The sequence below is a fragment of the Panthera onca genome, chromosome E2 (assembly GCF_046562875.1).
Source record: "Panthera onca isolate mPanOnc1 chromosome E2, mPanOnc1 haplotype 2, whole genome shotgun sequence".
Taxonomy (NCBI): Eukaryota; Metazoa; Chordata; class Mammalia; order Carnivora; family Felidae; genus Panthera; species Panthera onca.
The window spans coordinates 922,891-933,727 of NC_138353.1; the positions used below are offsets into that span (position 1 = coordinate 922,891).

Here is a 10,837-nt window from a genome sequence, read left to right on the forward strand (position 1 = left end):
AAAAGCCCTGATAAAAATTTTCTAATATCTTAACTTTCTCCAAAGTTCCCTGATATTTCCCCGGAGCTATGTCTGATACTGTCTTGAATAACTGCATAAACTTTACAACTAATTTTCTGAAATTTGCATTTTAAAACACTTTTGAGGTAACCTCAATCCCCTGTGCAGAACTGTCCCTGCAATTACTGGAAGATAATAATCACCTTGCAGCACAGAGAGGAGATCATGGGACTCAAATGCCCCATCTCAGAGTTCAGATGCTCCCTTTATACCTTGACCTTTACTAAATAGCAATAGTTGGGGTAAGAGAGAGAGGGTTTTGTGTTGCTCTCAGCCTGTCAATAATGATGCAATCAGCTAGGAATGCCTGAGGTTTGGTATCACTTGTGGCGAGCCCCCATAGATATTTCCCTGGAGCCAGTGTTATGGCTGGACCACACCTCATGGTTCTTATTATGATTGCAGGATGCAATCAGGGAAACGATCAAGGAACTTTGAAAAACCAAGGTTAATTACTCACAGGTCGCAAAAGATACAAAGCACACCCAAGGGCCACACAAGGAGGTCGTAATTAGAGAGAAGGAGGGAGTTTGGACCTGGGGCTCTGCCTTGATTATGGTCATGAGCGGGCTGCCTAGAGTTTCACAGGCTCCCTCTTTATTGGAGAAGTTAAAACATAAGAATGGGAATGAGGGCACAAAGGGAAAAACAGGGTCACTTCAATGGTCAGTTATTTAGGTTACCTGGGGCTTTATACCAGTTATTTTACTAGTAGCTGTTATATAGCTGGCAATACACTTTCCAGATGCATGTGTTTGAAATTGATGTCTTGGCGATCAAAAGCTTATTGTCAGTCCCTTACACTACAGGGAGGGATGAATAGGTGGAGCACAAAGAATTTTTAGATCAGTGAAACTTCTCTATATGATATTATAATGGTGGATACTTGTCATTATACATTTGTCCAAGCCTATAGAATGTACAACACCAAGAGTGAAACCTTACACAACTATGGGCTTTGGATGATAATGATATATCAATGAAGGTTCATAAATTGTAACAAATGTACCACTATTGTGGGGGTATACTGGTAATGGGGGACCTTTGGAGGAAATGCAGAGATATAAGGGAAATCTGCTCAATTTTGCTACGATCCTAAAACTGATATAAAAAATAAAGCCTACTACACACACACACACACAAAGATAGCATTAGTTAAGTTGCTTTCATATTGAGATGTTTCTCAAATTGCTAAAAGAAATTGAGTATATCTTAGTCTATGGGGTAAAACATATGGATAACAAGTGTTTTTCAGTGTGTAGGACACAATCACTGATGATATAGGCAAGGGAGTTTTCTGTGGGGTCCAGGCGCAGAGCTCCTGTTTGTCCACCGGCTTCAGTCTGACATCCTTCTTCCTTCCCTGTCACGACCCCCATCACGACCGTCTATGGAGTCTTTCTAGGCTTCCTGTCCAAACATAATGAAACAACACCGAATAGCGCTTCAGGCCACATCATTTGAAGAGCAATAATATAACGTTTCCAGCTATTCAAGGACCATTTTATGACTGAATGATTATGGGACGATAAGGCCATTTATGTTAAGTAGATCTGGGAGCATCTCACATGAGACTTTTAACCTCTGGGAGCATGCTGATTTGATGCAGTCTGAAACAATGTTTTTCCTCCGCCTTGACAACGGGCGAACCTCTTCCTCCCTTGAGGTAGGAGTCCCATTTTCCAGCTTCCCTCGCAGCGTCGCGCAGCCAAGGCTCTGGGTCAGGATAGAGAACGCGCTCTCCCGCCACTTCGCGAGCTCCAGGACCACATTACCCAGAAGACCGTGCGTCAAGAGGAGCCAATGACCGACCAGGACGAAGCATATCCGTGCGTGCGCATCGCGTGAGAGGGACTTCCGGCCCCTTGCCCGCGTTTTTGCGGTTCTTGGGGATCCCTGGCGCAGCGTTGAGACGCGCAGGACAGAACCGAGTAGGCATGGCAAGAGCCGTCCTCACAGCCGAGACGCGGGTTAGCGGCTCTGCGCCGGGGCCCGGACAGGCACCGCCCGCCCGGGTGTCCGCTCCGCCCATAGAGTCCGATGGCGACGGCCGCGCGCCGGGACCCGGCTGAGGTAAACGCGCGGCCCGCGGGCCCTCCTCGCCCCCCCCCCCCCCCCCCCCCCGCCCCAGACCCTCCAGGCCCGAGCGCGGGGCGTCTGCTCGCGTCCCTGCGGCCCAGGTCCGGTGTCCGGGCCCGGGAGGTGCTCGCGGGCGGGGACCCCCGCGTCTGAGCGCCGGCGTGAAGGGGTGCGGGAGCGGGCTGCTGGGGCGGGGCCGGCTGGTGCAGGGCTGCAGGGGGCGCCGAGGGAGAGGATTCGGGAGTGTGGGGGTCCGCCCTCTGCCCTCGGGAAACAGAGGGTGTGCGGCGGGGGCACGGCGGTCAGGAGGGTTGTCCCTTCATGTGAGGACTCTAGACGGCAAGGAGAGTTCTGGCCAAAGGAGGGACATGATTTCCATTAGGGTTTTAAAACTCCCCCAGGCAGTTCAAAGGAAGACCAGATTGGAGGAGGGTTCGTTGAGACCCTGGGAGGGTGGATGTTTGTGCAAGGTCACACAGCTGCTAAAAGGCCATACTGAGCACTGACGCCCAGTGGTTAGACAGCCAGTCTGAGGTCACTTGGCTTCAGGACCTGGGAGGGGTAGAGAAGGGCATGAGCCCATCCACCTCCCTTTCCACCACCGTCGCATAACACCTGCCTTTTCCCGCAGAGTTCCAGGACTGCAGAAATACTTAGGGAGCCAACACAGGTATGTAGAGGGGGCCCTGATCCCTTACTGGCCCTGAATGCCACTCAGATGGCAGTCCTGGGACTCTTATGTGCCATTTTCCCAGTCCTTGGGTCTGGGGACCCTAGAGAAACCCCATCTCAGGGTCCTGAGCTCATGCCAGGGGTTATACGCAGGTGTTCCATTCCTGTCGGCTATCATGAAGGAGTGTGTGGAGTTAACCCAGGGTCAGGTACCAGGAAGTGCAAATACATAAAGGTAAAGCTGAGCTCAGGGTGTTCAGGAACCACGTGTCTCCTTTTCTGATATGAACAAAGAGCAGGTGTCAGGACGGGAATGACTGTCTGAAAAGTTGGGTGTGTATTCTGGAGGTAGTGGGAGCTTTGGGCCAGAGGAGAGAGGTAATGTTAGCAAGGTGGAAACAGTCTCCTTCTGACTGTAAAGTGGAGAACAGACCATGGGAATGAGAGAGGAGCAAGGAAAGCCAGGGTGGAAGCTACTACTATAGTCTAGGTGAGGGTTAATGGACCGGGGCTGTGGTTTAGGGTGGTTGCATTTCTGGAAGTGGCCATGGGATACAAGTTTTAAAACAGGGAAACTGGGTTTTCTCATGTGGGTGGTGAGGGAGGCAAACGGAGGTATCAGGGATAACCCCAGAGTGATTGATCTTCGCACCTGTAGGGATGGAAGTTCCAACTGAGATGAGGAAGTTGGTAGTAGGAATAATATTCACTGGGGATATCAGGAGCTTTGTTTTGGCCACGTTAGGAGTCTGAGGTATTTCAGAGATCACTTAGTGGAGGCATCGAATTGGCATCTAGAAACGCAAGTTGGGAAATCAAAAGAGGGGTTCAAATTGAAGACATTCAAAATGTGGTAGTTACTCTATGGGCCCAAGTAAGTAACCTGTGGTTACATTTAGGAGATATAATCTTCATATTCGTGGTCATGAAGCTGTTTATGGGCCAGGAGGTGGAGGGTAGAGACTGAGCACTAGGTCTCTTGCTTGGGACCTGAGTGACGGCATTGGAATTCTTAAATGCAGGTGAGGGAGGTATGTGGCACTTAAGGTAGGGTGTATCAGACAGACTAGTCCAGCAGGTGGCTGAGGCTTCCAGGATAAGAGTGGACATGAGAGACGTAGCGGGAAGGGGTAATTGAGGCAAGATGTCACTCAGGCCAGAGCTCTTGTTTATTCACGTCTCTGTGGATCCACCAAGATTTGTGAGGATTTGGTGGGGGCTGGGATGTTTCATTCAGCCTGGTGGGTATGATCAGGGGCAAATATATGGTCATCTGTGAGAATCAGTAGGACTGGGGTGGGTGATACATGGACCGGGCTCTGAATGAGGGTTAGGTGGACACAGAAGGTTGTCATTGCCGAGGAGACAGCCTGTGCAGCACAGAAATGGAAGAGGGCCCTGGGTATTGAGACCCACAACTGATTCTGTGTGGCTGAGTCTCAGTAGGGAGGCCTTCATAGAAGGATTAGGTGTTTCCAACTCTAGTGGGAGCCATGGGCATTCTTGGCTTGTATTGGGTTCTGTTTGAATTTGCCAAGTAGCTCTGGATGTTTTCTGCTAAGTTCATTTTATGGCTTAAAATTAAGGTCCATTTTTATGTGCTGCCTTGACACCTGTTGAAGCCCCAAGTGGCTGATGTGGCCAAGAGTGTATTCTTGGGTAAAGTGTCCTAGCCAGGCATCCCTTTCCATCGAGAGGACCAGAGCACTTCCTGCTTCGGCCTTTGAAGTGGGCTTCACTTGTCTACCTGCCCATGGAGTTATTCACACAAGCCGTTCACATCATCCTGTGGGAACCACATGGTACCCCAACTCTTGATCTTGTGAGACTTGCATCTCACAGCCCCTGGTCGTTCACTCTTTTCTAGTATACAGCATTCACATGGCCCTGTAAGGCGTGTGGTGTCCTCCCCTCTGGGCTGTGAATATATGTAGTAAACTGCTGTTGATCTCATCTGTCCAGTGTCCGGTACTTTGTGTTTGGCCGTCCCCATAAGCCTAGGACAGGAGTTCTCAAACAAAAGTGACTTATAGGGAGGCCAAGGAGATGCCTGTGCCACGTGGCATTGTGCCACCAGTGTCCAGGAACATGAGGCTGTGCGTTCTGAAGAATACTTGGAGAGGGAGTATGTCTGAAGGTCCCAGGGCCCTAGGAATGACACTTACACGACAGACCATATCAGGGTGGAGGAGTAGCTTGACAGAAGTGGGTGCATTCATCCACCCAGGACCACAGCTCAGACATCTGTTCACCTGTGTGTTGTTGCTGATGATCAGACCTCATGACTCATGAGCCCACGAGTAACCAGCAGTGCAAGCTGTCCCAAGGCCTGGTTTGTTTCCTAGGTTGGAGGCTTGGGAGGAGGGTGATCTTGGGGTAGATGTGTACAGGAGGGATTGGGTACTCAGGAGAAGGGCTCTTGGTGGTTTCATCTGTCACCATCATGACAGGACACTGTGACTTTTGAAGACGTGGCTGTGTACCTGTCCCGGCAGGAGTGGGGTCTCCTTGATGAGTTTCAGAGACACTTCTACCACGATGTGATGCTGGAAAACTTTGAACTTACAGTGTTTCTGGGTAAGGCCCTCATACCACCCCTGTACCCTTAGATGTTCTCTGCTCTTCCCCTTTTTCCCAGGGGCTCGTCTGTCCTTCCTGTATCAGGACCATGGACACTGCTTCTTGCCCCAGCTCCCCAAGTATGTGCTGTGACTGGTAAGGCTGAGGTATGTGCACTGCCCTCTCCTGCAGCAGTCCCAGCATGGGGTCAGGCATCTAGCAGTCACTGTAGTTGATTCTACTTCGCTTGCCCTCTTCTGGCCTGTGACTTTGTACAGATCCAAGGCACCAGAATACACCAGCGGCTACTTCTTTCCTCTAGCTGACATTTCTTCATGCCTGCTGTGCCAGGAATTGCTAACACTGACACAGTTACGGCTGTCTTGCGAGACACTCTTCTGAAGTTTTCTGTAATCGGTTTCACCCCCTGTGGTCTATCACATGCTGAGTTGTGGCCCAGTACCGTCTGCTCTTTTGTAAGGTCTTTCCCTTCGTAGTTGCGTTACACAGGTGCCATGTATTTGCTCATCTGGGGAGGGTGGAGAACCTTTAAGCAGTTCACAAATGGCTGTTTAGCCACAGCAACATGGGTTCAGGGAGACCCTGATCTTGAGCGGGGGTGCCTGGGTGAGGGTATAACACCGGGGCTGTGTTGAAACTGCAGCAAGAGTCTATGCTCTGTGATTGGTGTTTTGGTGCCGGCGAGTACTTCTCTTGTCTGCTGTTTCTTCCCCAGTCTCGATGCTTAGCCTCCTTGTCAGCTCTGCATGTCACTTCCGCTCTCACGTCCTGTGCGGGACCAATCTGTCCCTTTTGGGACTCTATGTCTTACCGACTTCCCTCGCTGCTCCCTTCTGCAGTGCTTCGCGGCATCGACCGCTCCGTATTGTGTCATGAGGTGTGCGTGTGTCTTCAAATAGTACTTGACCATGAGCTGCTCTGTCGCGGTTGGAGTTTCTTGGTCCTGGACGTACCCTTCTTCATAGTGGTGACATGTCACTGGTAACAAGGGCCTGCTGAAGCTCTTTGCGGAGAAACCGGTTATAGACCCTGCTCTCCTGCACGTCACACGTCGTAGCCATGTCCCTCGCCATTGGACCCCTTCCCCGTGTTCTGCTCTTTATTTCCTTGCAACAGAGCAGCTCTGTCCTCAGCCTGAGCCGATTCGGGTTCTGTAGACAATCCCTGGACTTGTCCTGAGTTTGTCAAACACATTCTTGTGCGTGGGCGGTCCCCCCAACCGCAGTAAGCATGGATCCTCCTCATTTGGTTCCTTTCAGGTGGTTGGTGTGGAGGAGACCACGAGGAGGAGCATTTCTGTAGGCGTGCCACAAGTGAGGACTCCAAGGCAGGTGTGTCTGCCCAGAAGGCCTGCTCCTAGGAGATACGAAGCCTCGTCTCGAGGGACGTTTTACACTTGGCTGCACCAGGGAGCACATACCACGCGGAGGCTGTACACCCATGGGGCAGGTGGGCAGTGAATGTTTTATTGCAGACCTCCTGTGGCACCAGAAGCGGCACATTGGAGAGAAACACTTGCGGAGCAGAGTCTCATTTGTGAGGAGCTACAGGTTCTGTGTCCCAGAAGCGCTTTACCTACATGGCGAGGTGGGGCGCGTGGGTCGGGAAGGACTTCAGGAATGACTTCTTGAGCAGCTCAGTGTCTCTTCGACGTAAGTCCCTCCCATTGTGGAGAAGCCCGAGAGAGTACCGAGTGTGCAGTGGCCTCACGTGGTATGAAGACTCATTCGAAACGGAGGACGCATGAAAGCTTTCAAGAACAGATACACATCTGTCCAACACCAGAGACCGCTCTAGAGGAAGACCTTCCATGTGTGGTGCGTGTTCCATGTGTGGAAGTCTTGCAGCAGAAGGCACCGCCTCAGTCACCATTGGAGAGGTCACACTGGAAGAGGGCCTCAGGGGTGCAGGGAACGGGGGAGATTATTTAGCAAGGTCAACCTCACTGAGCATCACAGAGGTTACACTGGACAAAGGCCTTGTTTGTGCAGGGAATGTGGGCACCTCTTTACTTACAGATCCAGTCTCTTGAACCTGAGGTTTCATACTGAATCCAGGCCTCACGGGTGCGGGGAATGGGGGAAATCTTGTAGCCAGAGTTCTGTGCTCCTTCAGCATCAGAATTCATGCTGGAGAAGGCCTTTTGAGGACGGGGAATGTGGGAAATCCTTTAACTGAAGCTCTGTGCTCCTTCAGCATCAGAGAGCTCACACTGGCTGGAGGCTTCCTGCGTGTGCGGAGTACTCAGGTGGACGCCCCGTCTCACTGAGCACCCAGAAAGTCACATGGGAAACTTAGGTCATTACCGTAGATGTGCAGGGGATGTGCGATCTCTGTACTGCTGAGAACCCTGGAGGTGGTCCCTTGTGAGGGATCTAAATTCCACCTGAATTTAAACTCCTACATCTGAACAGCCACCAAATTCCAGGTATGTGTGAGGTATGTTTTCTTTTTTCATTAAAAAAAAAAAAACCTTTTAATGTTTATTTTATTTTTGAGAGAGAGAGTGCAAGCAGGGGAGGGACAGAGAAGGAGGGAGACACAGAATATGAAGCAGGCTCCAGGCTCTGAACTGTCAGCACAGAGCCTGATGTGGAGCTCGAACTCAATGTGGGGCTCAAACTCCCCAACCGTGAGGCCGTGACCAGAGCCGTAGTCAGATGCTTAAATGACTGAGCCACCCAGGTACCTCTGGGAGAGGTATGTTTTAAAATCTGCCTTTGCCAGATTTATGCCCCCCAGTTCTGTTGCTGAAGCTGTTCTACGTCTACCCTGTGGAAGGTGCCCGTGGTATGTATCACTCACTAACTACATTGTGTTCAGGGAAGGAGCACTTTCCTGTTGGTGGAAGGGTGTCTGAGAAGCCTGAGCTTTCATTCCTTTCTCATTTCCTTCTCTCTGATGATTTAGGCCATGGATCTGATCCAGTTTGGGCCTGGAAGACTCTGCTCATGACTTGAAAACAGACTTCCTTTTTCAGGGATGTTATTGGTCTCACATGACTTTTTTTTTTTTTTAATGCTTATTTATTTATTTAAATCATTTATTATTATTATTATTATTTACATCCAAGTTAGTTAGCATATAGTGCAACAGTGATTTCAGGAGTAGATTCCTTAATGCCCCTTACCCATTTAACCCATCCCCTCTCCCACAACCCCTCCAGTAACCCTCTGTTTGTTCTCCATATTTAAGAGTCTCTTCTGTTTTGTCCCCCTCCCTGGTTTTATATTATTTTTGCTTCCCTTCCCTTGTGTTCATCTGTTCTGTGTCTTAAAGTCCTCATATGAATGAAGTCATATGATGTTTGTCTTTCTCTGACTAATTTCATTTAGCATAATACCCTCTAGTTCCATCCACGTAGTTGCAAATGGCAAGATTTCATTCCTTTCTGATTGCCGAGTAATACTCCATTGTATATAAATACTATATCTTCTTTGTTCACTCATCTGTCAATGGATATGTGGGCTCTTTCCATACTTTGGCTATAGCACTGCTATAAACATTGGGGTGCATGTGTCCCTTCGAAACAGCATACCTGTATCCCTTGGATAAATACCTAGTAGTGCAACTGCTGGGTCGTAGGGTAGTTCTATTTTTAATTTTTTGAGGAACCTCCATACTGTTTTGCAGAGTGGCTGCACCAGTTTGCATTCCCACCAGCAGTGCAAAAGAGATCCTCTTTCTCCTTTCCAACATCTTTTGTTGCCTGAGTTGTTAATATTAGCCACTCTGATAGGTATGAGGTGGTTTCTCATGGTGGTTTTGCTTTGTATTTCCCTGATGATGAGTGATGTTGAGCATTTTTTCATGTGTTGGTTGGCCATCTGGATGTCTTCTTTGGAGAAGTGTCTACTCATGTCTTTTGCCCATTTCGTCACTGGATTATTTGGTTTTTGGGTGTTGAGTGTGATAAGTTCTTTATAGATTTTGGATACTAACCCTTTATCTGATATGTTATTTGCAAATATCTTCTCCCATTCTGTCAGTTGCCTTCTAGTTTTGCTGAATGTTTCCTTCACTATGTAGAAGTTTTTTATTTTGATGAGGTCCCAATAGTTCATTTTTGCTTTGGTTTCCTTGGCCTCTGAAGACGTGTTGAGTAAGAAGTTGCTGCGGCCAAGATTAAAGAGGTTTTTGCCTGCTTTCTCCTCAAGGATTTTGATGGCTTCCTGTCTTCCATTTAGGTCTTCCATCCATTTTGAGTTTATTTTTGTGTATGGTGTAAGAAACTGGTCCAGGTTCATTCTTCTGCATGTCGCTGTCCAGTTTTCCCAGTACCACTTGCTGAAGAGACTGTCTTTAATCCATTGGATATTCTTTCCTGCTTTGTCAAAGATTAGTTGGCCATATGTTTGTATGTCCATTTCTGGGTTCTCTGTTCTGTTCCATTGGTCTGAATGTCTGTTTTTGTGCCAGTGTTTGTTTATTTTTGGGAAAGAGAGCGAGTGCATGTGCATAAACTGGGGAGAGGCAGTGAAAGGGAGGGGGACAGTATCTGAAGAGGGCCATGTGCTGACAGCAGAGAGCCTACACAGGGCTCGAACTCAGGAACTGTGAGATCGTGACCTGAGCTGAAGTCAGTTGCTCAACCAATTGACCCACCCACGTGTCCCCTTCATGTGGCTCTTGTGATGGAATTTTCCAGCCTCCAAAGCACAAACCTGGGAACAGCCTGCCTTCCACTGTTCTGGTTTGTGTGATGAAGGCCTTATTTCAGGCACCTTTAATCTTGGGGGTTCCAGTCCCTGTGTTTGTGGCGGCTTGAAAACAACCTTTTGAGCTGTTCTGCTGAGAACAGTTGAGTTGTGCTAGCATGAAGGTGTGACCGGCTTTTGTTGGGATTCCAAATTTGGTGCACCTCAGATGGGATATTACAGCAGAATATGTGTAGCTCTCTCATTTTGGCCTAGTTTGTGTTGCTGCTCTTAGCCTCCCGGAAAGACTGCAGGGCCTTATGGTCCTTATATGTAGCTTCGATGTTGTGGTGTTTTGTCGGTTCAGAGGTCAGCCTGAGGAAGAGACCATTGTGGCGACGTCTGGTGTTTGTGGGAGTAACAGAGTATTCTGTTACTCATTCATAGGGGATGTTGCGCTTTGCTCAGCACTGGTAAGGGAAATCTGTTCCACAGATTCCTGCAAAGGAGCATGTGCCCTGGTGTCCAGAATTCTTTTTTTTTTTTTTTTCAACGTTTTTTGTTTTTTGGTTTTTTTTTTATTTTTGGGACAGAGAGAGACAGAGCATGAACGGGGGAGGGGCAGAGAGAGAGGGAGACACAGAATCGGAAACAGGCTCCAGGCTCCGAGCCATCCGCCCAGAGCCTGACGCGGGGCTCGAACTCACAGACCGCGAGATCGTGACCTGAGCTGAAGTCGGACGCCCAACCGACTGCGCCACCCAGGCGCCCCCAGAATTCTTTAGGTTAGTGGTACCAGTTGAAAGATT

At 49.2% G+C, this 10,837-nt stretch overlaps 1 protein-coding gene across 2 annotated transcripts; it reads left to right on the plus strand.

Annotated features, from left to right (window-relative positions):
- The first annotated feature begins 1,720 nt into the window (after nt 1-1,720).
- On the plus strand, nt 1,721-10,627 carry LOC132691253 (zinc finger protein 211-like). Of its 2 annotated transcripts, XM_078438610.2 has the most exons (4): nt 1,721-2,133; nt 2,771-2,809; nt 5,262-5,388; nt 6,651-10,627. In XM_078438610.2, exons 1-4 carry the CDS (start codon nt 2,101-2,103, stop codon nt 6,749-6,751), a joined length of 300 nt encoding a protein of 99 aa, XP_078294736.1. In that variant the 5' UTR covers nt 1,721-2,100; the 3' UTR covers nt 6,752-10,627. The 2 variants fall into 2 exon arrangements, 1 of the variants encoding a protein (XP_078294736.1); XR_009615656.3 differs by lacking the exons at nt 1,721-2,133; nt 2,771-2,809; nt 5,262-5,388 and adding an exon at nt 5,400-5,537.
- The last annotated feature ends 210 nt before the right edge of the window (nt 10,628-10,837 follow it).

What these genes read in the sequence shown, in the direction of transcription:
- LOC132691253 (XM_078438610.2), top strand. Translation starts at nt 2,101, where the DNA reads ATGGCGACGGCCGCGCGCCGGGACCCGGCTGAG. An exon ending in CGCGCCGGGACCCGGCTGAG is followed by an intron (nt 2,134 to 2,770) that starts GTAAACGCGCGG and finishes CTTTTCCCGCAG; the next exon opens with AGTTCCAGGACTGCAGAAAT. An exon ending in TACTTAGGGAGCCAACACAG is followed by an intron (nt 2,810 to 5,261) that starts GTATGTAGAGGG and finishes CCATCATGACAG; the next exon opens with GACACTGTGACTTTTGAAGA.